The sequence below is a fragment of the Cucurbita pepo genome, chromosome LG03 (genome assembly GCF_002806865.2).
Source record: "Cucurbita pepo subsp. pepo cultivar mu-cu-16 chromosome LG03, ASM280686v2, whole genome shotgun sequence".
Classification (NCBI taxonomy): domain Eukaryota; kingdom Viridiplantae; phylum Streptophyta; class Magnoliopsida; order Cucurbitales; family Cucurbitaceae; genus Cucurbita; species Cucurbita pepo.
In genome coordinates this window covers 10,744,924-10,772,373 of record NC_036640.1, presented here as the reverse complement: position 1 = coordinate 10,772,373, position 27,450 = coordinate 10,744,924, and the positions used below count along the sequence as shown (strand labels likewise).

Genomic DNA, 27,450 nt, shown 5'->3' with positions numbered 1-27,450 from the left:
AATACTAAAAAATAAAAAATATTTACAAACTAATTTTTTAACAAAAAAATAAATAAATTATTACTATAATAATGAATGGAAACTGTTTACGAGTATCTCATGTGTTATCTCCCGCTAATTATAAAAAAATAAAATAAAAATAATTTTTTCTAAAATTTTAAGGGTATTAATGTAATTTAATAATCTCTCGTGTATTTTATTTTATTTTATTTTATTTTGTTAAATATAAATACATTTAAGGGTAAAATCGTCCATGTAATTGGAAGAATCTAATTAAAACATTTTTACACAATCCAACTCATTTAACTACTTTTTACTATTAAAATTTAGTATTTGTCTTGTTATCCCATTTTTTGGTTCAATATCGACTCGGTTCGGTCTGGTTCAGCGTTTGACCGGTTTGATTAAACCGCGGCTCTGTTTGGAGAATAAGAAAAGCAGAAAAAGAAAAATGCAAGAAAATCTCGACGAGTTTTTCTCATTCGGATTCGCAGTTTCATTTTTCGGTCACAGTTCAATTCGCGGGACGAAATTCCTAGCGACTTGAACAGTAGTAGACTTCCGATTCTTCTGCTGTATCTGCTGCTGATCGATTATCGTTCCTTCAATTCTATCAATTGATCGCCAATTTCTTGATTTCTTTCTCGTACATGTAGAAGGCCTCTCATTCTCAATCGCAAACCAGGCAGACGAAGAAGAAGAAGAAGAGAGGCTTAAGGAATTTTAGCTGGTTCTCAGTTCCATGGCTGCTGGATTTAACTCGAGCTTCTTATTATACGGTTGTGTGTTGGTTTTCATTTTGCTTGTAGTTCCATTGAAGTCGGCTCCTCAAGCTTTCAGGAGAGATCCGGGACATCCTCATTGGCATCACGGAGCCTTCCATACCGTCAAAGATAGTGTCCGATACGATGTTCGTCGGATGCTTCATTCACGAGCTGAGGTATTTCTCATACTGTGTTTTCTTCTGTACTATGATTCTTAATCCTTGATTATGTGATCGTTTACTCGAGTCAAATGCAGTGGCTCCGATTAATTTATCTTTATCCCGCTCGTTAGTTCTTTTGTTTAGGATTTAAACGACGTTAGAACAACTAGGAAGAATTGACAGTTTTAGATTCTTTGATTTCCATTGGAGGAATGTTGTTCCTGGAATTAGACTATGGACTTATATTTAAAATTTTGTACTTCGTAGCACTGTATTTTTCTTCATTATTTGAACTTGTAATTTAAATTAGTTGCATCGGTACTTCGTAGCTTCTGAACTAGGAATGATCATGTTTTGATTTATGATTGGCAATGGCATTCTCAACTTTATAGGTCCTCTACTGCACATACATAAACTAATAAAAGCGTTGCACAGGTTCCCTTTCAGGTTCCACTTGAAGTGAACATCGTCCTTATTGGTTTCAATAATGATGGAGCCTACCGGTACACAGTAGATTCACACAAGCTAGAAGAGTTTCTGAGAGCCAGCTTCCCGTCTCACAGGCCATCCTGCCTTGAGACTGGCGAGCCCATTGATATAGAGCATCATATTGTATATAATGCCTTTTCTGTAAGTTCCATTTTTAGTTTCTTCCGTAACTTGCATCCTTAAAAGAATTTTACTTACAAGTTTTCTCTTTCTGAGACTACATATCAAAGTTTTTTTTTTTTTGCTCCCTTTGCACTTGAGTTCTTGTTTTTTGAAATGAATGTTTCCTGAAAGTTATAATTTTAATTCTAATCTATTAAATACAAGCATGCCTCTTATATTCTACTTCAATTGTAGCATATTTCATCTTCAAGAGCCTTTTCCTTATCCATTTCTAGAACTGTAATCCCACTCGTATGACCATATGATCATCAGAAACTTAGAGTTTAGGTATCCGTAATGCTTAAATGAATCTGCTTGCACTCATCAATCTTAAACGATGTTTTTTTTTTTCAATGAATATTGCATTTTTGTATAAAAAGTTCTTTGGTCTGGCTACTATATTCTGCACTGCTACAGGCAGGTCAGGCTGAATTGATAGCTCTAGAGAAGGCATTGAAGGAGGCCATGATTCCTGCTGAAACCGCAAGAGAGGTGGAACTTAAGCTCTGTGCTGCTATTTCCTTCTGTTCTTCGTAGTTTTTGGAGTAGTTGGTGAATAATTTTTTTTTATTACATATATTTAATTCTAAAAGTTCTATACATTTCCAGACTGATTTTGGAAGGGAGGTACCTCTGTTTGAGGTTGAAGCAACAACAGTTGAACCTGTGTTTCAGAAATTATATTCCTATATTTTTGACACGGATAATGAGGCATACAATGCTGCTGAGAGGGATAGACTTATGCCAATTGCCATTTTTATTGTCAACTTCGATAAGGTTTGGTAACTTTGTCCGAATCCAAATTTTGAATGCAAAGTTTTGGTGCTTCTTTTTAGGATCACGATGTATTTTCTCTCACTTTTCCTTGAGAAAGTATTCATTTTCTTTAAAGCTTACATTTATGATTTAATATTCCTCTGTCAGATGAAGTGCTCGTTTCTTTCATCTTCTTTTTTCCCTCTGTTGTCTGTGAAACATCCTTTTTTTTTGTGTGTAATGATCTGCCATCCTTAAAACTTTTCTTTCCACTATCATCCTTTGTTGTTTTAATTTCATTTTCTATTTTACCATCTCCTACTTTTTCACTCTACTTCTGTAACAGGTCAGAATGGACCCCAGAAATAAGGAAATCGATCTTGATAGTTTAATGTATCAGAAACTTGCCCCGCTAAATGATGAAGATGTGAAAAAACAAGAAGGCGATTACATTTATCGTTACCGATACGAAGGTGGAGGAGCAACTCAAGTTTGGCTGGGCTCTGGCAGGTATTGTTTTGATATTCTGGGAGTCTTGCTATTTCTGTGTGGTTCAATTGCAAGTTGTAATAAATTTTGGTTCGATATGATTTTATTTATGTTTTTTGAGCGCTTAGGAACTAATATTCAATACAGTCAGAAGCTTAGTGAAAATTACTAAGTTCTGGTTGTTTTTATGTGGTTGTTGATATTATCCACGTCCTTTAAGTAATTGATGTAATAGGAAGCTAAATGGAGAGGTAATATGGCAATATACAATTTTATGTCTCGCGTGATTAAATGTATATCATTAGACTGTAGTGCGATCTCTGTGACTGGTATCACAATGAAGGTTAATCAATTTAGTGGTAGGTTCAACTTATCTTTGAGCATAACTGGTGTTATTGTTTGTTTCTTTCTTTGATGGAATGTATGTGTTAAATTTTTCTTTGTTGTCCAACATTGTAACTAGAGCTCTGGTATGTGATCCTGGTTCTTTTCTGCATTATCAGATATGCTGTGATTGACCTCTCAGCAGGCCCGTGCACATATGGAAAAATTGAAACTGAAGAGGGAAGCGTCAGTTCTAGAACTCTACCACGTTTGAGGAATGTGCTATTTCCAAGAGGATTTGGTGCAGCTACTGATCATTCAACCCATGATAATTTTTTGGGGGAACTTGCTGCCCTAGTATCAACCACCATTGAACATGTCATAGCCCCGGATGTCAGGTTTTCGCCTTTCATTACATTTTATGTTACCTATTGTACTTTAGTTTTGCTGTTTACATACTGCAGAAGGTTAGAGACCCTAAAGAAGAATGGGGGCACATGGAATAGGAATTGCTGTGTGGATTGATGAACATTATCGTCTCACTGTTTCTTCCTTGTGTTTAGGTTTGAAACTGTTGATATGACAACGAGATTGCTTATACCCATAATCGTCTTGCAAAATCATAATCGATACAATATTATGGAAAAAGGCCACAACTACAGTATAAATGTTGAAGCAATTGAAGCAGAGGTAAGACACTTGCATTGAATATGGTATGAAGTTCCACGAACGATGATGCTAAATGTTTTATTTCTCTGAGTTAAATGGATACGTAATTATTCATTGAAATGCTATGAAATATGAACATACTCTACATTTGGGTTTATGATTTGATATAGAACACGAACCTCTTCTTGTAAGTGTTTCACATTATTTCAGGTTAAAAAGATGACTCATGTTGGGCAAGAAGTAGTGATTATCGGTGGTGCACATCTATTACATCATCATGAAAAGCTGGCAATAGCTGTTTCAAAAGCAATGCGGAGCCATTCCCTACAGGAAACGAAGAATGATGGTCGTTTTCATGTTCATACCAAGGTGTATTTGGATGGTGCTGTCCTCAGAGAAGTAAGTGTTGTCTTTTCCTCAATACAAAACTTGATTTGTTGTTTACGTGGTATATATATCGGTCAGGAATTCAAGTTACTATGTAGTTTACATGGACTAGTTAAGTGGCCTCCATGTAACAGCATATAACCATTGTACATTTTTAGCAACCTCGTTGATGTTATTCAGTGAATAATTGCTTAATTCATTTCAGGAAATGGAAAGGTCCGCCGATGTGCTTGCTGCAGGTTTGCTTGAGGTGGCTGACCCATCTTTATCTGATAAATTTTTCCTTCGCCAGGTTAGCATAAAGGATTTCTGTTAAGCATACTGGATTCAAATATTTCGCCAGTGAACTTAGTGTAATGATCTATATTTTGGCGTTTACCAGCACTGGATGGATGAAACTGATGTTTCAGATGATTCAGTACTGAAACATAAACCTCTTTGGGCTACATATCAATCAAAAAAGGGCAAGAAGGTGAAGAAAAATGAAAAAAAGCAAGGGGATTTGCACCGAACTTATGGAACTAGGGTACTTCCAGTGTAAGCAACTCAAACTCTGCTTATAAATGAGGGTTTGAGAGGGAGAGGAGTAAGGGATAAAATCATCTTTTAAGATAGCGGCATAATGTTTGAGTTTTTCTTATTTTTGTTACCCTAATTCTTTTTTCTATTTAAAGGCAATCTTTTTGTTTGCATTTCCTCCGGGGGTTTAAAATTTGTCCTAATGTATCAGTTTTCATGCTTTAAATAGAAATAGTAGAAACAAAAAAGAAAAGGCAGAACATACATCTGGTTTGTTGGGTTTAATATTAGTGTTAGACTTGAAACATCATGTTGGTGCAATTTTCTTCTTTTTGGTCTTGATGTGAATATTTTACCATTTTTAATTTGACTTTTAGTAGTCATAAATTACTAAGTTCATGCCATCGGCTCCTTTTATTCAGTTTTGTCCTATCATTGGCTGATGTTGATTCAAAACTCACGATGGAGGATGAAAGCCTGGTTTATGCAACCAAGGATGTCGTTATCATACTTGAGCATCAAAATGAGAAGATACCTCTCAGGTGAGTGGAAACATACATCATTGATGAATGCAAGTAAATCCACTATCACTACATTAGTTTACAGAATAAAATCATTTATACTCACCTTTGTGTAGATATTCTTGTAAATTCCTGTTTGAACTGCCGGTAAATTGAAAATTGAGATGCAATGACAAATGCTTCTCACCGTGAAGGGTACGATTTGCAATAGATTAAGGGGCATTACAACCTTCTTTCTCTTGACTACTTAAAACATTAAAAATTACCCTAGAATGCATAGTTGAGTGTTTTTCTTCTTCCTCCAGTATGACAATTGTTAGACTGTCCCAATGTTAGTAGCATTGGGTCTCATTTGAAGTCATCGTGTATTAGCCCTTCATAGGGTGGTTTTAGGAGATTTTGGTTACCTCAGAACTTTCTTAGTTATCTGCTTTCAATGTTTTCAGTGAATGTTGAACTCTGTTCATTTCCCCTCCTTATACATTAAAAGTTACCCTAGAATGCATACTTGGGTGTTTTTCTTCTTCCTCCGATTGACAGGGGTTAGGCTGTCCTAATTTTTGTAGCAGTTGCGCTCATTTGAAGTCATCGTGTATTAGCCCTTCATATGGTGGTCTTACGAGATTTTGGTTCCTTCAGACTTCTTAGGTCTAAACTTGCTTGTTTCTTAGTTATCTGCTTTCGAGGTTTTCAGTGAAGGTTGCACTCGGTTTATTTCCGGTCCTTTTACATATCTGCCCATTTTTTTTTAGGTTTCAGTCCCGTTTATAACCATAGTGGGGGGGACTCTTGACTCTTGAAAATTAGGTACCCTTTGGTTGTGTAAACTCCTTATTATCAATTTCCGAAAAACCCCCCAAACCATTTTGATTTCAATCCAAAAGGAGGAGAGGATTAGATATGGATTACATTTTGATCGAAGACAGGGAGAACTAGTTCCTCACACCACGTTTCAACACTCCACAAGCAAGCTGATCAAGCCTACTTGAACGTTCCTTGACGTGCAACCCTGGCCCAGGAATTGCAAATTGGTGATGAGGCTTTGTCGTCAAACCAAGAAAGTTTCATTGAAAAACCAAAAACTGATACTACAGTGACCCAAAAGTAAACACCTAAAGTAAATGTTGCTATCAAAGTTACACCAGTAAATGCTTTTGTAACATAAAACTCTATTTTCTTCTTGTAGCATGGCTGACCTAATGTAGAGAGCTTTGGTTCATTTTCCCTTCCTTAATTGAGTTCACCACTTTTTGTATGTCAAAATTGAAACCCAATTGTAGTTATTTGGCCCTTGAACGCCCGATTGGCTCTAGAGGTAAAACGAGGGCATCCTAATTCATATCATATTCTTTTTCTTGGAGAATGTGCAAGCCCTGCCTCCGCTCAAGTATATATGTATATGTAACATAATGTGAATCAACTTTGCTTACCATACCCTTTTGATTTATCTTCATGTCACTTACTATCAACATTAGGTAGGTGCTTCATCAGTCCTTGACTAACTTTTAGCGCCTTTTGCGAAGTAGGGCATTTGGCGACTTCTCTTTCTCTTGTTATGTCAGTTGACTCACTTTCATGTGTGTTGTTTTGTGCAGTTATGTTTCTGAAACACGCAGAAGGTATGCTGATCCATCGCAAGCACAACGTCATATATTGGCTGGGCTTGCTTCAGCTGTTGGTGGTTTGACTGCACCTTATGAGAGGGCTTCTCATGTTCATGAGAGGGCAGTTGTAAATTGGCTCTGGGCTGCTGGTTGTCATCCTTTTGGCCCGTTTTCGAACACGACTCAAGTCAGTCAAATGCTTCAAGATGTTGCATTGGTAAGGATTACTGGGATTAATGGGATCCCTGGCTTCATAATTATATATATGAGGGTACATTGGTGTTTGGGAGTTTCTTATTTGTCGGTTTAGATTGCTGAAACATATTTTCACTATTTTACGTTTTTCTTAACAGAGGAACATAATATATGCACGTGTAGATTCAGCTCTACACCGAATCCGAGATACATCAGAGGTAATTTTACTTACAACTGATCTTTTAATCTTTGGCTTAGTTCGGTTTAATCACTGTTTATTTGGTGTCAGACTGTCCAAACCTTTGCAGCAGAACATCTCAAAACTCCACTTGGTGAACCAGTGAAAGGCAAGAAGAACAAGACAGCTACTGAGTTATGGTTGGAGAAGTTCTATAAAAAAACGACCAACTTGCCAGAACCTTTCCCCCATGAACTGGTTGAGCGACTCGAGAAATACTTGGATGTAAGTCATTCAACATGTCAATACTAATGTCAGTACTAAACGTCTTCAAATGACTGATTCTTCGACCGAAAAACAGAACCTTGAGGAACAGCTCGTGGATCTATCATCGCTATTGTATGACCATCGCTTACAAGAAGCACATCTGAATAGTTCAGAAATTTTCCAGAGCTCCATTTTCACCCAGCAGTAAGTGGCTCCATCTTATAGATAGTTTACCGTAGCTTCATTTCTTTTAAACAAATAAATCTGTGGCATTAAAGCAAAGCGTTCATGTGTGTGTGTCGATGTAGGTACGTCGATTTCGTATTGAGCGAAGAGAGGGAGAAGATGAGATGCTGCAGCATTGAGTACAAATATCCAGTGCAGTCTTCTCAAAATTACATCTATGGAGGAATTCTTCTAGCTGGGTTTGTCGTATACTTTCTTGTCATCTTCTTTTCATCACCAGTGCGCTAACACTAAGAACAACATAGTGTTATAATGTTTTATATTTTCACACTAAAAAAAAGTACTTTTCGGTTCTCATGCCAATAGGAGTTTAGAAAATTTTGATCATATTGGCAGATAACTTTGGTCGTTCGTACAATTAGAACACATTTTCACTAAACAGAATCAATCAGAAAGATTTTATTTTTCTTTTTTTGAATTTAATAGGCAGAATAGTTAACTTTATTTTGAATTGTTCTTATATTACCTTATTAGAGTCCACCTCTCTCCGGTATTGTCCTCTTTGAGCTTTCCCTTTTGATATTGTCCAGGTGGTATTGTCCTCTTTGAACTTTCCTTTTTTATATAAGTTTTTTAAAACACTAGGGAGAGAACTCTCCCTAGTAAAGAATGTCACACAATTTTCTTTCTTTTTGGTCTTTGATCTTGTCTTAATGTCACGCAAGGTTGGCAACAAAAGAATGAAAACTATAGGGGAAAAATTCAATATTTTTTCTATGATCATGAATGTCTTAGTAGCTCGATTGCATAAAAAATTAAAAATAAAATAAAAAATTGGAGCTCAATCCAATTTTGGCAAGAAGAATTTATATTATGTATCAACTGCTAATCGAATACATCTTTGATGCAAATATGTGTTTGTTAAAAAAGAATCTCAAAGTTCTTCCCTTAAAGTTGAATATTATATATATATTATATATATATATGATAAATGTTGGATTATGAACTCTAGTCTATTAGCTTTTTTTTTGTCAGTTAGATTTAGTTCTATAATTTTAACCAATGGTTATTGGTTTTTCAAATCAGTTAATTAACCCTTCTTTTTAAACAAGCTTCTTATAAATACTAATTATACTAACCTGGACCTTTATTTTATTATCTGTATTTTAGGAACATTTTCAAAATTATTTGATTTTCTATTTACAAAATTTTGGTTTGATATCTCACTATTTGTTTACAACAATTTTCAAATTTCTTATAATCATTTGAATTTTTAACCGTTCTTATAAATAAATAAAAATTTATTTTTAAAGCATTTGTAAGAAAAAAGTAGATTTAGAAATAACAAACAAATACTGGTCTAAAAAAAATTCATGAACGTATTTTAAATTATGAATTTAGTTTAGAATTATAATTTTTAAGGAAAAAGCATGTAATATAAATGTTGATAAAGCATCTTTTGAAATCAGATAATAGAAAATAAAATGGTTATAAAAACAAGCTTCGATATTATAACACAATATTGACAACAAAATATTGGAAACAAAAGTTCAATCGAAGGCAAGGCAACGTATCCATACTTAATACATATACAATGGTTGATCCCACAATTACGAAACAAAATATTTGAAAGTTAAATCATCCAACATAAATTATTCTGTACAATCCTTTACAACTATATTTCCATATATAGTTATGAAATTGAATAAACCAAAACATTTTTACATAATTAATTTTGTTATTTAAAACAGCAATTAAGTCTCAAAAATTTCAAACATATTAAACAAATCTCGTAACTATTATTCTCATGGTTCTCGTCTTCTTTCTAGGTCTATGATTTTCTAATTGTCATTCCTCTTTTAAATTTGTTCTTCCTTGGCGTCCTTTGAGAAGTGCGTATGTCTAAATGAATTTTGATTATGATTTTTTTATGTACACATAGCAACAGTAAATACAACAAAATCAATCGAAAATCAAGACGGTTGTTGTAATCATTCTCAAATACCTTATCTCAATTATCGTCATAAGTCTTGTACGAATCGGAAGATAAAAAACTGAAAGGAAATCAAAAGATATAAGACCAAAGCTTATCACGTAATCATCTCGATATCATGAAAAACCAAACACGAACAACCAAATATAATTGGAGATATAGATGTAAAATCGAAAATAGAGATCAGACATGGTTTTCTAGGCCGCATTATCCATCAATTATAGCAGATATTGTATCTGCTCAGAGCCCAGTGCATGTTCATCACTTCGAATCACCACTTTCAAACTAACAGGAAAGACAAATTCAAGAAGATGAAAATACAAACCTTAAAAAAAACCAAAACAAAGAAGAATGTACAAAGAATTTGTGGATTGTCAAGGTCTCCTCAGAAATATGCTTATGATTGTCATCAAAATAGACTATCAGGTCTCAAAGATTTCATGCCATCACAGGAGCCTCAACAAGAGAACACGTTAAAAAAATGAAACCAAAAGATTAAAGAAAAAATATCCAAGTCAAATACGAGAGAAGACATACCAGAACAAAGAACACAGATCAACAATTAGGAAAAACAGTTCGCAAGAAATGAAAATAAGGAACAAACAAATCAAACGTTAAGAGAGAACTATTGAAATAATCATAATCGCGAAATGATTTAGCAGGCTCTAATTCACTGCGCCAGGGGAGAAGAACGAAGGCGAAGCAACTCAACGTTCCTGCAACAAATTTTTGCCTCATCCATCCATAGGATACGAAACCGCCGCTAATCCATGAAGGAATTAATGGCTACATCGTCGGAGGCATTACAATGGAGGATCGCGATTGCAAAAACAAAATGCTGAAAAGAACAATTAAGAAGATCGGAAAAACTGCGCACTAATGAAAAAAATGAAGAGAGCGCAGACGGTGGAAGCTTGACTAACCGCTGTTGCTATTTATAAGTGCGTGGGTACAAAATTAGGGTTTCAATTTTGCGAACTAATTAATAAAATATTAAAATATTATCATTAACTCAACAACAAGCGCCCATGGCCTAATGGATAAGGCGTCTGACTTCTAATCAGGCGATTGTGGGTTCGAGTCCCACTGGGCGTGTTCATTTTTTACTTTTTCATTATCTTTTCAATTTTAATTCTTAATAAATAAATAAATAACTCCATTCAACACTAATTTTGAAGTCTCAACTCTCGCACTCACAATTTCACACACTCACATCACAACGTTCGTCGTTCAATTTCTCAGTTCTCATCTCACTCTTGTATCGTCATACGTCAATGTCGCTCGCCTCTTTATATTTTCACTGGACTCTCTTCTTAGTTCTCATGTTTGTTTTTCACTCGACCTCGTTTCTGTGTTCCTCGCTAGACGTCATCGGCGACTGGCACTCCACTTGGTACTCTGTTCAATTCTGTTGGAGTTCTCTGCTCTGTGTTTGTCATCAAACTTATCTGCTGCGTATTTCTCATCAGAGTTCTCTACTCGACACTCCATTGTTTCACAACTCAAACCCAACCCAAAGATAGAGAATTGGATTGGGCTGGGTCGTGAAAATTTCCGGCTTGAGTTGGGTTAACAATCCAACCAACCTCAACTTCTGGATTAGTCCAAAAAAATCTCTCAACCAACCGGACCCATATACACATCTCATAGCAAAAAATAAATAATCAAAATCAACATATTTAAATAGTAAATGATATGTATTTTTATTTATAGAGTGGGGAGATTAAAAAAATATAAATAAATAAATAAATAAACACACATGTTTTTAGGGAATAAATCTAGAGAGCCATAAGCCAACAATTTAAGACCATGAATAGAATTTCTCCCCAAATAGCGTCACCACATACGTAACGCCAAACTCCTCGACCACGCCCTCCCTTCCCTTTTAATGAAAAAATAAATTAAATTAAATTTAAAAAAAGACTCTATAAAGCCTGCCTTCGGGCGTGCTTCCCAAGCCAGTCCGTTTTCAAAACAGCGTGGGCCCCAACGGACTGGGAGCCCCAAATTTCCGCTTTCTATATAAACCCCTTCCCGCTTCGCAGATTCTTCATTTCCAAAACTTTCTCCCATCCGCCATTGATTTCTCGTCTCTGCTGTTCAGCCATGTGTCCTTCCGGAACCGCCGCCAGTTACTCTGATACCGCTCCCGCTTTCCGTCAGGCATTCGAGGCACTCGACGCAGACCACGACGGAAAGATTAGCCGCGACGATCTTCGCAAATTCTACAGCAAAGACGCTGACGAGGATGCTATTCGCTCGATGATAGCCGTCGCTGACTTGAATCGGAACGGTTTCGTCGAATACGAAGAGTTCGAGCGTGTATTGTCCAGCGGACGGAGAAGATCGACGGGGATTATGGAGGAAGTCTTCAAGACGATGGATAAAGACGGAGACGGACGGTTGAGCCACGCCGACTTGAAGAGCTATATGCATTTTGCTGGATTTTCGATCTCCGATGAGGAGGTTGAAGCGATGATTAGATTTGGCGGTGGAGATGATTCGGACGGCGTTAGTTACGAAGGTTTGCTGAAGATTTTGTCCGTTGATAATGTCTATTAGTCTTATTTTCCGTTCAGATCTGAAATTTTCAAGAAAAGCATTTCTGGAAAAAATTTCTTGCCGTAAGAGCGTTCTCTCTGAAAAAGGAAAAAGAATTAACGTTTGAAGCGTTATTTCCTGGACAAGTTTGTTGTGACTTGCTCATCCTGAGCGTTGTAGACGTATTCAAATTTATTTAATAAATTTAGTGTTCTGAGGGAATCGAATATCAAAAAATGCGGTTCTTGATTTAAGAACAAAATTATATAGCGAAAATGTGGCTGGCTTTTTGTTTTTTTTATGCTTTTGCTGTTGAAGGATGATTTGATCGGAAGAGAATCTCCTCATTTTGGAACCTTTTGTTTGCGGAAGGTTTCTCGTGTGGTGAGTAATCCTTACCTACTTCCTAATGAATAAAACTTGTGATTATTATTATTATTATTATTATTATTATTTTAATTTTTGTATTTATTTATTTATTTTCATGGAGGAATCTTAATTTTTTTTATGTATATATTCTAAAGTAAATTCTCTTTTTCATTTTCTTTTACAAAATCTTTGACAAAATTAGGTTTAATTTAAAAAAAAATAAATGGAGTATTTAAAAATTTGTAGGAAATAATTTTAAAATTATTTTAAATTAATTTTGTGATGTTTATTTTTCATTTATAAACGTAATTTTCATACAATAATAATTTATTTTAATCCTTTAAAATAAAAAATTAATTTTCTAAGAAAGAAAAAGATGGTTGTACCTTTTTGTTTGTTTGTTTTTGTTCGTTTCTTCAAGTTTACTTTTTGTGGAATATTGAATCGGACAATTCCTCCAACTTTAAGCGTGGAAAGAAATTACGTGGAGGAGAATTGTTTGTGCCATATTTATTTCTTTACATCATAATAATAATAATAATAATAATAATAATAATAATAATAAGTGGATCTTACGAAAAAAATATACTATTGATATTAAATAGTTATTAATATTTTTATATTTTTATTTACCACGAGAAAAATGTTAACATTAAAACTGTTAAGTCGTCAAATTATTAAATTTTAACATATTTAAATACGTGATTTTGAAAATAATTAATCTTGTTAATATATTTAAGTGACATGTCTCGAAACAATAATTTAACTATACTTTAGGTTAATCTTTTAAAATTAAGTTATCAATGGAATAATAAAAGATCGAGAATATTAAAAGGTTGATGACTGATTTGAAATATGATTTGATGTAATCCATATCTATATGATATCTAATTTATTTAATGCACCAAAATTGTAAAATATATATCTAAATTATAAATATATAAATGTATTTTTCTCATTAACATTTAATTTATTTTATATATTAAATATTAATTTAGATATTTCACATTTTATTTTCTTATAGTTGATGCATAATTAATTAAAATCATTAATTAACTAATTTTATTTTGTTAATTATAGCTAAATTAAAGTTATAATTTATCTTTACAATTATATATTGCTCGTTAAATATCAATTATAATGTAATATGGAAAGGAAGTTCCTCGGGTTAATAATAGAGTAAGACCTCGTTGTTTGAGTATTAAAAACTAGTGGTATATTTTTCGTAACTATCATCCACCGCTAGCAGATATTGTCATTCTTAGACTTTCCCTTACGGGCTTTCCCTCAAGGTTTTAAAACGCGTCTACTAGGGGAGATTTCCACACCTTTGTGATTTGTTCTCCTCCCCAACCAATCTAGGACATCACAATCCATCTCCTTGGGGCCAGCATCCTCGCTGGTACTCTTACCTTCCTCCAATCGACGTGGGACCACCCCCAAATCCACCGCCCTTTGGGACCAGCGTTCTTATTGGCACACCGCCTCGTGTCTGCCCCCTTCGGGGAACAGTGAAAAAGGCTGACACATCGTCCGATGTGTGACTCTGAGCTTGGGTTGTTACATTTTTTTTCTAAATTTTTATTTTTTAACATTACATTTATTTTAATGTATTGCATTGATATTCTTACTATATTCCATTCATTTTTATATGTTATTATAAAAATAAATTTAGAATTTTACGTTTTTTTAATTCAAAACAATATTTGAGAACGAGAAGATTAAATTATTATTAATGTATATGAGTAAGATTAAAATATTTGAAAGAATTATAATTTAAATAAAAAATAGAAAGGAAAAGCAGAGTATAAATAGGTAGACACTTCTATAAATGAGGTGACGGTGAAAAAATATTTAGCGTGAGAGAGAAGAAATGAAGTCCTCCCGCCAAAGGGTGAAGTTCGAAGCGGGAAGGAAAATCTGTATCGAACTTGGAGAAAAGATCGCTCACTTGTCACGATCTTCAAAGCTTGTGGACGGTAAGCAATTTTAATCGCCACAATACCTCGTTCTACTTGGCATTTTGATCTCATCTATAATTAACTGCTGTTTATGATCAATAAGAGATACTGGACTACTGCGTTTTATTCAGTTTCTAATCACAAGGTGGTTGATGATTTACAAGAATCTGTGGTATTTTCCTGTTTTTTTCATATATGTGATGCTAATGAAGCTGAAGAAATTGGATATTTCGTCTGGAAGCTGAATGAGTTGATATGTTTCTCCATGGAGTTTCTATCTCGTGCATGAGTAAATTGTTGTAGTTATTTAGTTTGTTTCGCGTAACAGTGAAAGATTCTTCGGCAGGAGTAGTATAATTTGTCAAATTCATCGCAGTAACCTTCGCTTTTATGATCGCCTAGTAAAGAATTAATGGATCCTTCAGTTTCATGAATTTATTTTAAGGCCAAATGTTGAATTTGCGTGAAATTGACACAACTGTTGGAGTTTACTATTTGGACTGGATGGATATTCGAATTGGACAGTGACGGCATAAATTATTCTCTTCCAGGGCTTGGTACCTTGAAATTGTAGTTTCCAGCTTTGCTCTCCATTTATTTTGTCTATATCTCTGGTGTTTTCCACTGTTACGGAGGTGCTGCTCTATTCCAACGAATTGTCGTTGATTTGATGTGAATGGACCTAACATGGGTTCCTCTAGTGGTAGATTTTATCAGGCAAGCTCTTTTGCTTCTCAATCTATGAAGCTTCCAGATGTGTTAATGGAGAACGTCTTAAATGAATCCCTTTCCTGAAGAGAAATTCAGGTTTGTCGTACTTTTATCAGTGAAGATTTATCTAATGTTTATTGGATCTTTGCTCTGTCGTTCGTTTTCCTTTTAAAACTGGGGCTTAAAAGGAACGATGTGCATATTATTTCCTAAAGTCCGAGTTGTTAGAGTTCTTTCATGTTTTTCTCCTCGTGTATCTACTTCCCTGCCTCCACAAGTTGCAGATTTGTTGTGTTTATCTGAATCTTGTTATCGTGAATTACATACTTGTGTGTGTGTACTGATGGATACAAAACCTGTGAATTAGTTGAGTACAAGTTTGATTACACTGTCATGTCCCTAATAACGTCCATGTTTGCATCCGCTAACTAGCTTCTTTGTCTATATTTGTAGCTACATGGATTTTATGGCATAGCTCTATAATAGACATGTCTCGGCACCATATATTGAGCTTTGGTATGTGGAATGGAACTTAGCTTTTACGTTAAAACATGTTTGTAGAGCATTTATCTCCTGCCAACTGAAGTTCCTTCGTTGAAGAATCTTACTTCCATCATCTGTTTTCCTCCATTATCTATTTCATAGTTTGCAGTGCCAGGATTATGATGCTTCTTAGAAAGTTCTAAGCATCCGACTCTGAACTTATATTGCCACTTGACTTCTGTTATTTCAGTATTGCATTCTTGTCTTTATATTGCAATGTATATTACTTCTTATCTGCACAAAATTACTAGTTTGTGAACTGTCATATAGGATGCTAATTAGAGCATTTTAGAACTTGTAAGCTTATGAAATTGTTTCCTCCGGAGAAATTTTCAAGATCTATACTTGATGCTAACTACTTGAGACATTCGTGTCCTATCCAATATTTTTCGCAAGTCCAAGTAATAGATTTATTGAGTTAGTCAAAGTGTGCAGTGTGCACCAATTAAATAAAACTAAAAAACATAAATTTTGTTATAATTTTATAGAAACGATTCCTGTTTTTGGGACGGTTCGATTATAATGGAAGGAGGAAATGTGTATTTGAACTTTTTAATATTAAGGAACCAGATGAATTTGTCTCAAATTTCTTTGATTGAGCTTCCTAGCTATGGTTGTTTTCTAGCTGTTAGTAGTTTATAGTTACAATGGTATAGTTGTTAAATTAGTCCTCTAGCTTTCAAGAATTTTATTTGATTTTTGTTGGACTTTAGTGGAAAATTAGTTGCTGTTTGGTGACTTCACTAAAGGTAAAGAGGCTCAGTAGTTTTCCTGTTAAAGGAAAGGCTATGAACACGTTAGGATAGGAAATGTTGCGGGTGCCATTGAAACTTTGAATTTCTGCATTGTGTGTATCATACACGATGATTGTTCTGGTAACATGTTATTTCTGTACAGATCATTGATTAGATGGTTGTCACCTATCAAATGACTTGATAGCATAGCAGGAGTCAACTTGCGCGTTTTCTACCACAGGTAAATTTGAATACATTTTAGTGAACTGGAAAGTAGAACCAATGAAAACGATGCCTTCTGGCAGTGAAAAGTAAAGTAAAAAATGTAAACCTTTACATGCTAGAAACAGGGTAGAAAGTGCACTGCAGGGGCGTTTTATTTATTTATTCCTTTTTCTAAGGCATCTGAAAAATGCAAGTTCATCAGTTTTATTGGTCTAGACATTATATTTGCATCTAATTTTTATTAATGGAAGCTATAAAGTTCAGTTTGGATAGATTTATTTATTATTAATTTTTATTTATTTTAGGAAACCTAAATGTAAATCATTTTGTTAAAACATATATCTTTGATTAGGAGGTTAGAAGTTTGAATCTTTACCATCAAAGTCCCTAGAATTGAAAAAAGGTTAGAAATCTTTTTAGATCTATCTAGGTTAGAAACTTATCATATCCAAATGGTCTTAGTTAGGTGACGAACTTGATTCAATCTAATATGAATTATTTGGGTTGAGTCAGTTTATGTATTTGATTGTTTATTAGAGCAATATGTAAACAAATAAGGAAAATATTAGTAATTTATATTAAGATTGACAGACAAATGTAATTTTTTTTCTCCATAACAATTTATACTCCGTGAATTAAAGGAATAATTCTAATAAATTTTTCTTTTGTTGAAGATTTAAATGTCCATAGGAATTATGATGAATTGAAATTAAGATGGATGCATTTGTGTGTAATTTATCATAAGTAAAAAGGACATTTACTTATTATTATATTTACTATTATTTTGACGAGAAAGAAAGTGACATGAAATTTACAAAAAGGAAATCCTATCCTATGGATTACAACAAAAGAAAGAGACATGAAATTTACAAAATGGAAATCCTATCCAATGGATTACAAAAACACTTCCAATTGGTCATAAGATTAGTGAAACTATAGTTACAGAAGGGGTATCTCAATTTACACAATTTAGAGCTAAGTATACGTGAGAAAAGTTTGAGTGTCTTGTTCCTTATCTTTGAAGGTACGAGAATTGTGCCCCAACCAAATAGATCACACCAGTTTGCTTTGTTGAATAACCTAATTTTAAAAAACTCATAATCCAAATAAACTCAAGTAGTTTAGCTTTGTCAAACTTTCTGGAGATCTATTTGGGTTGCTATAAGTTGGTTGTTGAAACATTATCATTGTTGAAATCTAAATTATTTTTGAGACGTCTAAAATCTAAAAAGCATAAATACCAGTATAAGACAAGTATATGATATAACATGGACATGGTGATTCATCATATTGAATATGACAAGAATGCATTTTAATCATTTTTTTTTTAATATATGTAAGTTTTTGCATTTTTAGCATAAAAATGAGTTTAATGCATTTGTCTGTTAAAATTTATTATTTTAGTCATGTACTATTATGTGTTTGTTTAGTATTCTTAACAAATGTTCAATTGGACGTATATTGCTTTTGTACAACTAGTATTTAACACATATTTATTGTGTTAATAAGTGTCCCATGTGTAGCCAACCAGCGTTGGAGTGTCCAAGTGTCCCACATGTATTAGACACAGATACACTAGCCAAACTAAAGCACTCATGCTTCTTAGACTAAAACACTTATAAGTTTGACTGTTCAATCCCTATGGTGAATTAGGTGAGGTTAATCAAGTTGATTGGCCTTATTATTTTGATAATATTTAATTGGGAAAGTTTGGGAAGCTATTTACTTTATCATTAAAGTTGGATGATTTGGTGTAATCCACAAAAGTTGCGAATGGCAAAGTGAACACCTTGAAAGCTAGATGCCTATTGTACTTTGCATAAATGAATTGATGAAAGAAACCCACCGACTAGGTAGTACTGAAATGCGTGCAGAAGAAGAAGACTTTTAGAAACTAGGACATAAAATGCGTGGGTTCTATTGTGCAAGAGGGAATCCCTCAAATAGTGAATACTTTGTTTCCTTTTGCATTTCAACAGGGATCCCGTTTGAATAAGATACATTTAAATAAGTACATTACCAGTAAAGGAGATACTATTAGGTTTCCTATCTGCTAGGGAAGGTTTCTACCTTATAAAAACTGCTTCGTTCCCCTCCCTAACTAATGTGAAATCTCACAATCCACCCTCTTCGGGGCCTAGCGTCCTCGCTGACACACGTTCATCTCTCCAATCAATGTGGAATCTCATAATTCACCTTCCTTTGGGGTCCAGTGTCCTCACAGCCCTCGTTCTTCTCTTCAATCAATGTGGGATCTCACAATCCACCCCCTTCAGGCCCAGTGTCCTCGCTGTCACTTGTTCCTCTCTCTAATCGACGTGTGATCTCACAATCTACCACCCTTTGGGGCTCAATATCCTCACTGGCACACCGTCCGGTATCCACCCCTTTCGGGACTCAACGACCTCGCTGATACATCGCCCGGTGTCTGGCTTTGATATCATTTGTAACAGCTAAAGCCCACCGCTAGCAGATATTGTCTTATTTGGGCTTTCCCTTTCAAGCTTCCCCTCAAGGTTTTTAAAACGCGTCTGCTAGGGAGAGGTTTCTATAAAGAATATTTCGTTCATCTCTCCAACCAATGTGAGATCTTACAATCCACCCCCTCCAAAGCTCAGCGTTCTCGCTAGCACTCGTTCCCCTCTCCAATCGATGTGAGATCTCACAATATCTATATCCAAAGGTTCTAATTTATTTGAATAAAAAAAGAAAAAACCCCACCTCAAGTCAAATTGTCTGGACAGATCTGAGTTTTTCAGACTCGTTATTATGATAATCTAGGTTGGTTGTATCTGAGCTCATTTCAATAGCTACCAATTAAGCAGTATGAATGTTATTGAAAAGTAACTCTTTGACTGTATGAAACTATATTTGTTCCCGTGGCTGCCTTCTAGCACTTTGGATACCTGATTGAATTAAGGATTAGCAGAAAGTTCTCATACTGGAATAGATAAAATTTCCATCCTATAGAATCCGTTATCTTCCTTTACAGGATTTGAGTTGGTTTGTTGAAGAATTTTCAATATTTTTTCCACTGCTTAGATTTGGTTAAACTGATTGAACAAAGTTATTTAATGGACCTCCTCATCAGGTTCTACCTACCTTTATCTACAGTCTTCTTTGGACATCTTGGGTCATCAAGTACTGAGAAATTTATGGTCATTCATAGCACTAAGTACCCCCTGCACATGAGACTGTAAGAGTGATATCTGAAGGTGTTTGTTTTTTATAAGTTCTTATCCATGTTATGGCAATTCAGGTCTATGATATATTCTTAATAAGTATTTGATTTACAATTCATTGTCCAATGTTTCTTTTCTTTACAACTACTGAACCATCACACTTGGAAACTTTGTTTAGATTCACATTTGATGGTAGATGTTAGAAATCACGACTCTCCACAATGGTATGATATTGTCCACTTTGAGCATAAGCTCTCATGGCTTTGTTTTGGGCTTCCCCAAAAAGCCTCATACCAATGGAGATGTATTCCTTTACTTATAAACCCACGATCATTCTCTAAATTAGCCGATGTGGGACTTTCTTTCATCATCCAACACCTTCCCTCGAACAAAGTATGCCTCCCCTTAATTGAGGCTCGACTCCTTTTCTTTTGGAGTCATTTGTTCGATATTAGAGGATTTACCAATCTATTGGCACGACTAAGTTTAGGGCATAACTCTAATGCCATGTTAGAAATCACGACTCTCCACAATGGTATGATATTGTCCACTTTGAGCATAAGCTCTCGTGGCTTTGTTTTGGGCTTCCCCAAAAAGCCTCATACCAATGGAGATGTATTCCTTTACTTATAAACCCACGATCATTCTCTAAATTAGCTGATGTGGGACTTTCTTTCATCATCCAACAGTAGAACGGTCGTAACTGATTAATGTATTTCATGTTGCCTTTCGCTGCTGCTTTTGTAGTGTTTCAACCAAGGGAAGCAGTCTCTCTGGCACATCATAATGCCTCTCCATCTTTTAAGGTACTTCCATTTATTTTGTATCAGTTTTATTTCTACAGGCTTCTCATTTCGCCATCCTTAGAACAAGTGAAATATTTAATTTTGTGGAGACTCTAGGGATTGAGGATTGGTCATGAACACACATACCCCTATTATTCCTTTCTCATTTGATCTAATCTTTACTGTCTCTTGGAGGCATTTTGTATACAATGTACGAGTCTACAGAAATTAGCACTTCCAAGTGAGTAGAGGTATTTTGTAACAGCCTAGATCTACCGCTAATAGATATTTGTTCTATTTGGGTTTTCTCCTTTGGGCTTCCCCTTAAAGCTTTAAGACGCGTCTGCTAGGAGAAGGTTTCCACACCTTTAGAAATGTTAGTTTGTTCTTCTCCCCAATCACAATGTGGGACATCACATGCACATCACATATTTAGACCTCGAGAACTATTTAGGCCCCTTTATTCATCATTTTGATTTTTGAAAATTTCTTCATTTTATTATCTAGTGTTAAAAAAATTAAGCCCATTAAAAAATTATTTAAAGTTCAGCCTTTGGGAATAATGCAAATTATATAAACACTTTTCTTATTATTTCTACGTCCTCTTAATGTCCAAACATTTGAAACTCATTCCAGTATGCACTGGAAGCCGTCAACTCATTCCCAACATTTCTATTCTCGGACTTTCTGTTCCCAAGTTTCTTTGATCCCAGCAGTAACCAACCAACGTAGGAAAGATCCAAATTCTTTATCATTATTTTGAAATGATGATAGATGGGGTAGCAATTAGAAATATCAACAAATTGAGTTGACCAGAAGAATACAACTGAAATTTGGCTGTTTCAATTCTATTCTACCTAATGCACACACAAACCCCCGACCTCTCTTGAATTTTTTAGTTGCGGAGGAGAACGAAACATTCTTTATAAGGGTGTGAAAACCTCCCTAACAAATACATTTTAAAAACTTTGAGAGTAAACCCGAAAGTGAAAATCCAAGGAGAACAATATTTGCTAGCTTTGGACTTGAGCTATTACCAATGGTATTAGAACCAGATACTGAGAAATGTGACAGCAAAGACGCTGGACCCTGAAGGGGGTGGATTGGGGGGTCTATATCGATTGGAGAAGAGAACGAGTGCCAGCGAGGATGTTGGGCTCCGAGAGGGGGATGGATTATTAGATCCTATATCGATCGAAGATGAGAACGAAACATTTTTTATAAAGGTGTGGAAACCTTTCCTAAATATACGCTTTCTAGAAATTTTAAAGGCAATATTTGGTTAATGATAGGCTTGAAGTCATGGAAGAGGACAGATTGGTAGTGGCAGGAAATGTGGAGCATACCTGTCTACATCTCTTAAAGTAGGAAAACTCCAAAACACCAACAAATACTAAACGAAGGCCGAAAAAAAAATTAGACGAACGACCCACATTGCACATGCATCCCCCTCTTACTTTATTTATATATATATATTTGATTACCACCTCCACCACCAATAATCATTGCACGGAATTAAAATATTTGAAAGACAAAACATTATGCAATAGCACCCTCTTTTCCTTTCCTTTTCTTATCTCATCTCTTGGTTGCATTGTTTGCTCAATTAGTGGTGTGATTCCTTCCCCCTACCTCTTGCTGGCACACCCACTCTCCTACCTTCCATGCCCTCCCCCTCATAGCCCCTTTTTAGGGGAACACAAATTTACAAACAGATAGGCTTGGAAATCACTCTAGATTTTAGATTAATTGTCTATCATATCTCGGAATGAATTATTATGCTAGATTCTGACATTTGATTGGTGGATCGTGTCTAGCTTTAGAGTCGGTTAGAAATGACTTTCTCTTCATTCTTCTAGATTTAAAAGTTTTAGTTGTGTATGATATTTAACGATGATATGATATAATTATTTGATCATTTAAGAATCTAATTCTTTTCGGTTTAGTGACTAGTTATACTTCTAAAAGTAATTGATTAGTTGAAAAATACACTAATTTACATTTTAAAAAGAAAATCCCACGTTTTATGGCTTTAATTCTGCCTAGTGGGATCATTTTTTTTCAATGATTAAACCTCTATTATTTATGGGTGAAATTTTGTGTTTGAAAACTCCCAGCATTCTATTTTTTTTCCCCTCCCTCTGCCTAATCGTGACAGATTATTGAGTGTCACATCACCTAGCATTCTATTTTCATTTAGTTACCTATCTAAACGTGTCTTAAAAGATATGGCATTGGGTATTGAATACCCACTTCTTTTTTTCTTCATATTCTCATTCTTTTGTCCCCTTTTTTTAAAGAGCAGACATGGCTTTATGATTCTGTTGTATTTTTCTTATTTTTAAGCTAAATAAGTCCCGAAAAGTTTTGTGTTTGAATTGATCCATGAATGTCCTATATTAGTCGGAATAGAATAGAGTTACTCGGGATATTATATAGGTTCATTTTTTTCTCTTTTACTCAAGTTTTTTATCCGATAAACTAATGTAGCAGAAATTAGAGTTTTAACAAGGTGAGTTATAGTTAAGGAAATTGTACCAAATAAGTTTCAACATTTGCCGTTTAGAATAGAAAGAAGAGAACACGAACAAAAGTGTAAATTGGAATAGATAGTAGCATCCTCGAACACGAACAAAAATGTAAATTGGAATAGATAGCAGCATCCTCGTAGTGTGGGTAGTATTCAAGCTAGATTATTGATATTTTTTCAACTCCCGCGTTTATGGTATTAAATAGATTATTTTGGTACTAATTCTGAATTAGTGACTTATTTTGCATTTTAGTTCTAACAAAAATTTCATGTTATGTTAGATTTGTTAGTAAAATTTGGCATATTATTATTATTATTATTTTATTTATTATTATTATTATTATTATTTCTTTTTTTTTTTTTTTGTAGAAAATTAAAAAATGTAAGAATTTATTAGTGAGAAAATAAAAAATTGAATAATCCATGAGATATTTTTAATTTTTCCAGACCTTCATCGTCGGTTAGATGTAACAAATATAAACTTTTAAATTTGTAATTTAGTGTAAATTTTATATTTTTTTAAAAAAAAGAAATTAATAAAATAAAAGAGATTTGTGTAAAGTGGAAGTTTGATGGGTGGGGGATGTGGCAGCGGTGGGGCATGAGGCCACGTTCAAGCCTGGGCGTAGTGGCTGAAAAGTTCTTCACCAGGTCGGGCAGCCACATGGGCCAAACCGCTAAAAGTCAAGTCAAAGTTGTGGGATGGATGTGAAGTGAAAAATAAAAAGAAAAAACAGTGAAATTAAATTTTTTTAAAAAGCAATTGTAATTGTGAGTTTTATTTATTTATTTATTTATTTATTATTATTATTGGTAGGAAAAATCTTATCTTTTTTAATTCCCTTTATAACCTCTCTTCTCACCGTTCCCGCTTTCTCTCCCCACTTCGGCTCCGTTCCGTTTTCCTCACTTCCTTTCTCTCTGTTTCTCTCTCTCTCTCTCTCTCTCTCTCTCTCTCTCTCTCTGCCACCGCTCTTCTTTGAAATTCCGATTCATTTCTTCCTTGTCTCGCCGTGAAAGGTATCAATCTTCTCGGATTCTCGCCGTTTTCTATTACTGTTCTATTTGTTTTGCGCTTCATTTTGATTGTTTTCGGTTCATTACTGCTTACTCTGTTCGGTTTTACGCTGATGGTGTTTGATTTGATTGATTGTTGCGCCGCTCTTGGTTTTTCTCTGGTTGTTTGTTTATTCTTGTTTTCGTTGATTGGTTGTGTGGAGTTTGTGTTTGATTGATTGCTGTTTTCAATGAAGCGGAATTGAGCTGTTCTCCTTTTGTTTTGTTTTCTTGAATCGGTGAATTTACGTGTTCGGCTTTTTTTTTTTTTTTTTTTTTTTTTTTTTNTTAGGTGAGGAAGGCAGTTCTTACGGTATTCGGAGAGGACAATTCGTTGTGGAATCGTTTTGGAAAAAGGTTTTGTTAGTTCCGGCAGTGAGAGTATCTTGAATTTGGATCGGTGTTTGATTTTTAATGGCGTCGTCTATGATTCTAAATCCTGTGGCGAGTTCTGAGCGATCGCGTGATTCGTCCAGAAAGAAGAAGAAGAAGAAAGCGGCGAGGGAAAATGATCGTCAAGGTCAGGATCACATCCAGTGGAAATCACAAGCTCAGCATCAAGTTTACTCTTCGAAGCTGTTGCGCGCCTTGAGTCAGGTCAGGATCAGTTCTTCCGAGTCGGCACCAAACGAGACTCCGCGCCGCGGCCGAGCTGTGCGGGAGGCGTCTGATACAGTTCTTGCCATGACGGCGAAAGGAAGAAGTAGGTGGAGCAGAGCAATCTTGACGAACCGTCTCAAGCTCAAGTTTCGAAAGCACAACCGGCAGAAGGCTCATGCGACTGGAAACAGCCGAACGAAGAAGCCGCGAGTTAGCGTTTTCCGGTTGAGAGGAAAGGGATTACCAACTTTACAGAGTAAAGCTCGGCTTCTCGGCCGGCTGGTCCCCGGCTGCAGAAAGCAACCGCTGCCGGTGATTCTGGATGAAGTAACCGATTACATACCCGCTCTGGAAATGCAGATCCGAGTCATGAGCGCCATAGTCAACTTGGTTTCAAGCTCTTCTTCTTCTTCTTCTTCTTCTTCTTCTGGTATGGATTCTTCCATCTCCCCACCTTCTACCTGATAAACACACTCTTTTGCACATCATGCCCGCGCACTTCTCTCAGCTTTCTTGCCAGATTTCTCTCTCTACTCCCTCTCCTCCGCAAGTAATTTCATGTCATACATACATATATATATATATCGATTTCTTGCTATAATTTTACGATTCTAGTTTGTGAATCTTCATAAAAGTAAATTCAGATCATGTTCATGTCGATCTGTTATGTTTAGATTCCTTATGAAGAAGTTCCATTGATCAAATCACGAGTTTATTCTCGTAAGCTCTTTTTCGTTTGCAAAATTAGACTTCCTTCTGCTGTCCCCCCATTCCATTAACGGCCAAGAGCACAATTATGTTAAATCCATGGATTCTCTAAAATTTCAAATGGAGCACATGGTTAAGAAATTAAAGTGATGGATAAAGTAATAACCTCCAATTCAAATTTAGAAATTTTTAGCATTTCACATGCAAAAAAGGTATAAAAGGTTGATTGATTATGCTCTTCTTATTTTTTTTTTTAATTTGTATTGATTCTTTTTTTTTTTCTTTTACAAACAAGTATTTTAGGATCAAGAAAGCTCATATAATTGGATGAGAGAAGCTGTTGAATCCATTAGTTTTTGTTGCAAAAGGTTCATTTATTCCACTCTAAAGTTTAGGATAAATGACAATGGAAATGAGCAATAATTTCATGTGTTGTGTTTTTTGGATCATTAAGCCCAACAATATGTAATGTTTTTAAATTCTTTTGAGATTCAAATTTTAAATTACATAATTATATTTAAAAAGATAAAAAAAAAAATATGTAACACAAGGTACAATATAATATACATCGAACACATTTTAAAACATGAAATGTTACCATTCTATTTTCATTGTGTTATTAAGTTTTGTTTACGGATCACCTACCACACGACTGTATGCCAAGAACAAATAGTAAACCAAAGGAAACCGTGGCCATCGTGGCAAAATGGCACACAAAGACGTAAATATTAGTTTTTTACGAGGAAGTTTGGCATGGAATATGTGAAGATATGATAACGTATTATATGATAGTCACGCGACCTTGTCAAAAGAGTTTGATCGATCGTAAACGATTGTGCCGACATCATTTTTGAATTATAATCAAAGTCGACGTGAGATGAAAAGTAGTTGTCCATGACCTCGCTATCGGATGGATTAGGCAGCAAAGCAAAAATAGAGAGCACACGGACGGACGCTTGCCCTTGCCCATGGTTAGTCGCTCTCACTATATGGGAATGGAAACTTGTATAAATACAATAAAAATGGGGCCCTTTTGTGTAATTACACTTCTTTTGGATCCTTTCTTTGTTTAAAGTGGTAAAGTTTTTAATTAACAATTTTAATTTTAATTTTGTTTTAAATATAAATATAAATATATATATATATATATATATATAATGATGAAGCAGCATGTGACATGTCAAGGCACAGGACAACATGTGGGACCCATCTATCTCCAGGCATTTTGCCACGTAAGCAAACCGCCCCCACTTTCCAATTTATAATATTTTTTAAAAATATATTTATTTGTGTTTCTTTTTTCTCCATAAGAGCTGCCACCATGTGAGGCCACCCCAATAAAGCCAAAATCCTCCACGAGCCGACATTTTATTTATTTATTTATTTTTATTTACAAAAATATTATTTCCCTAAATTAAAATTAAGGTTAAATAATCGTCATGTTACTGATTTATTATCAATATTTCCATTTTTTAAAATTATTTATTGATTTTATTATATGATTTATTATTTAATCAATTTGGATGACCAACTCGAAAAGACTTAAAATTAAAAGATATGGATTAAAATTTAACGAGTTAACTTTTTTTATTTTTTTTTATTTTTTTTATTTTTATCAAAATGATATTTTGAGGCATTTTTTGCCTATCAACCTAAATATGATTTTTCCTAACGGTCATACGGTCAAATATCTCAAGTTTTAGACTCCTATATCTTCCGTCACCCCCATGCCCCAAGCACTATGCGTCGCACATGGGCATATGCTTGGGACGTAGGGGTGGTGGTCGGCGGATGAGGGCGGTTGACGGCGGCGACGCGGTGGCGGAACTTGCACGGTGAGA

The 27,450-nt window shown here is 34.9% G+C and overlaps 3 protein-coding genes, 1 long non-coding RNA gene and 3 other non-coding genes across 8 annotated transcripts; 5 read left to right on the top strand and 2 right to left on the bottom strand.

Annotated features, from left to right (window-relative positions):
- The first annotated feature begins 471 nt into the window (after positions 1-471).
- LOC111790941 lies at positions 472-8,149 on the top strand. Its single transcript, XM_023672072.1, has 16 exons — positions 472-940; positions 1,361-1,555; positions 1,994-2,068; positions 2,186-2,353; positions 2,679-2,842; positions 3,325-3,543; positions 3,709-3,835; positions 4,025-4,213; positions 4,407-4,493; positions 4,584-4,738; positions 5,143-5,262; positions 6,837-7,062; positions 7,199-7,258; positions 7,330-7,503; positions 7,580-7,689; positions 7,794-8,149. The coding sequence occupies exons 1-16, from the start codon at positions 743-745 to the stop codon at positions 7,957-7,959; spliced, it is 2,433 nt and encodes an 810-aa protein (XP_023527840.1). The 5' UTR covers positions 472-742; the 3' UTR covers positions 7,960-8,149.
- Positions 8,150-9,844: 1,695 nt separating this feature from the next.
- Positions 9,845-9,933, bottom strand: LOC111791938. The gene has a single exon (XR_002814728.1). It is a non-coding gene; the product is annotated as a small nucleolar RNA snoR118 (small nucleolar RNA).
- A 112-nt stretch (positions 9,934-10,045) lies between these two features.
- Positions 10,046-10,118, bottom strand: LOC111791923. Its single transcript, XR_002814711.1, has one exon. It is a non-coding gene; the product is annotated as a small nucleolar RNA R66 (small nucleolar RNA).
- A 568-nt stretch (positions 10,119-10,686) lies between these two features.
- Positions 10,687-10,759, top strand: TRNAR-UCU. The gene has a single exon. It is a non-coding gene; the product is annotated as a tRNA-Arg (tRNA).
- Positions 10,760-11,619: 860 nt separating this feature from the next.
- LOC111789848 (calmodulin-beta-like) lies at positions 11,620-12,640 on the top strand. The gene has a single exon (XM_023670556.1). It carries the CDS (start codon positions 11,771-11,773, stop codon positions 12,224-12,226), a length of 456 nt encoding a protein of 151 aa, XP_023526324.1. The 5' UTR covers positions 11,620-11,770; the 3' UTR covers positions 12,227-12,640.
- Positions 12,641-14,434: 1,794 nt separating this feature from the next.
- Positions 14,435-20,843, top strand: LOC111791820. 2 transcript variants are annotated; one of them, XR_002814688.1, is made up of 5 exons: positions 14,435-14,553; positions 15,087-15,342; positions 15,700-15,762; positions 16,687-16,764; positions 20,678-20,843. It is a non-coding gene; the product is annotated as an uncharacterized LOC111791820 (long non-coding RNA). The 2 variants fall into 2 exon arrangements; XR_002814687.1 differs by lacking the exons at positions 16,687-16,764; positions 20,678-20,843 and having other exon boundaries at positions 15,700-16,139.
- Positions 20,844-24,078: 3,235 nt separating this feature from the next.
- LOC111791819 (transcription factor bHLH147-like) lies at positions 24,079-25,645 on the top strand. The gene is made up of 2 exons (XM_023673302.1): positions 24,079-24,265; positions 24,594-25,645. The coding sequence occupies exon 2, from the start codon at positions 24,716-24,718 to the stop codon at positions 25,364-25,366; it is 651 nt and encodes a 216-aa protein (XP_023529070.1). The 5' UTR covers positions 24,079-24,265; positions 24,594-24,715; the 3' UTR covers positions 25,367-25,645.
- The last annotated feature ends 1,805 nt before the right edge of the window (positions 25,646-27,450 follow it).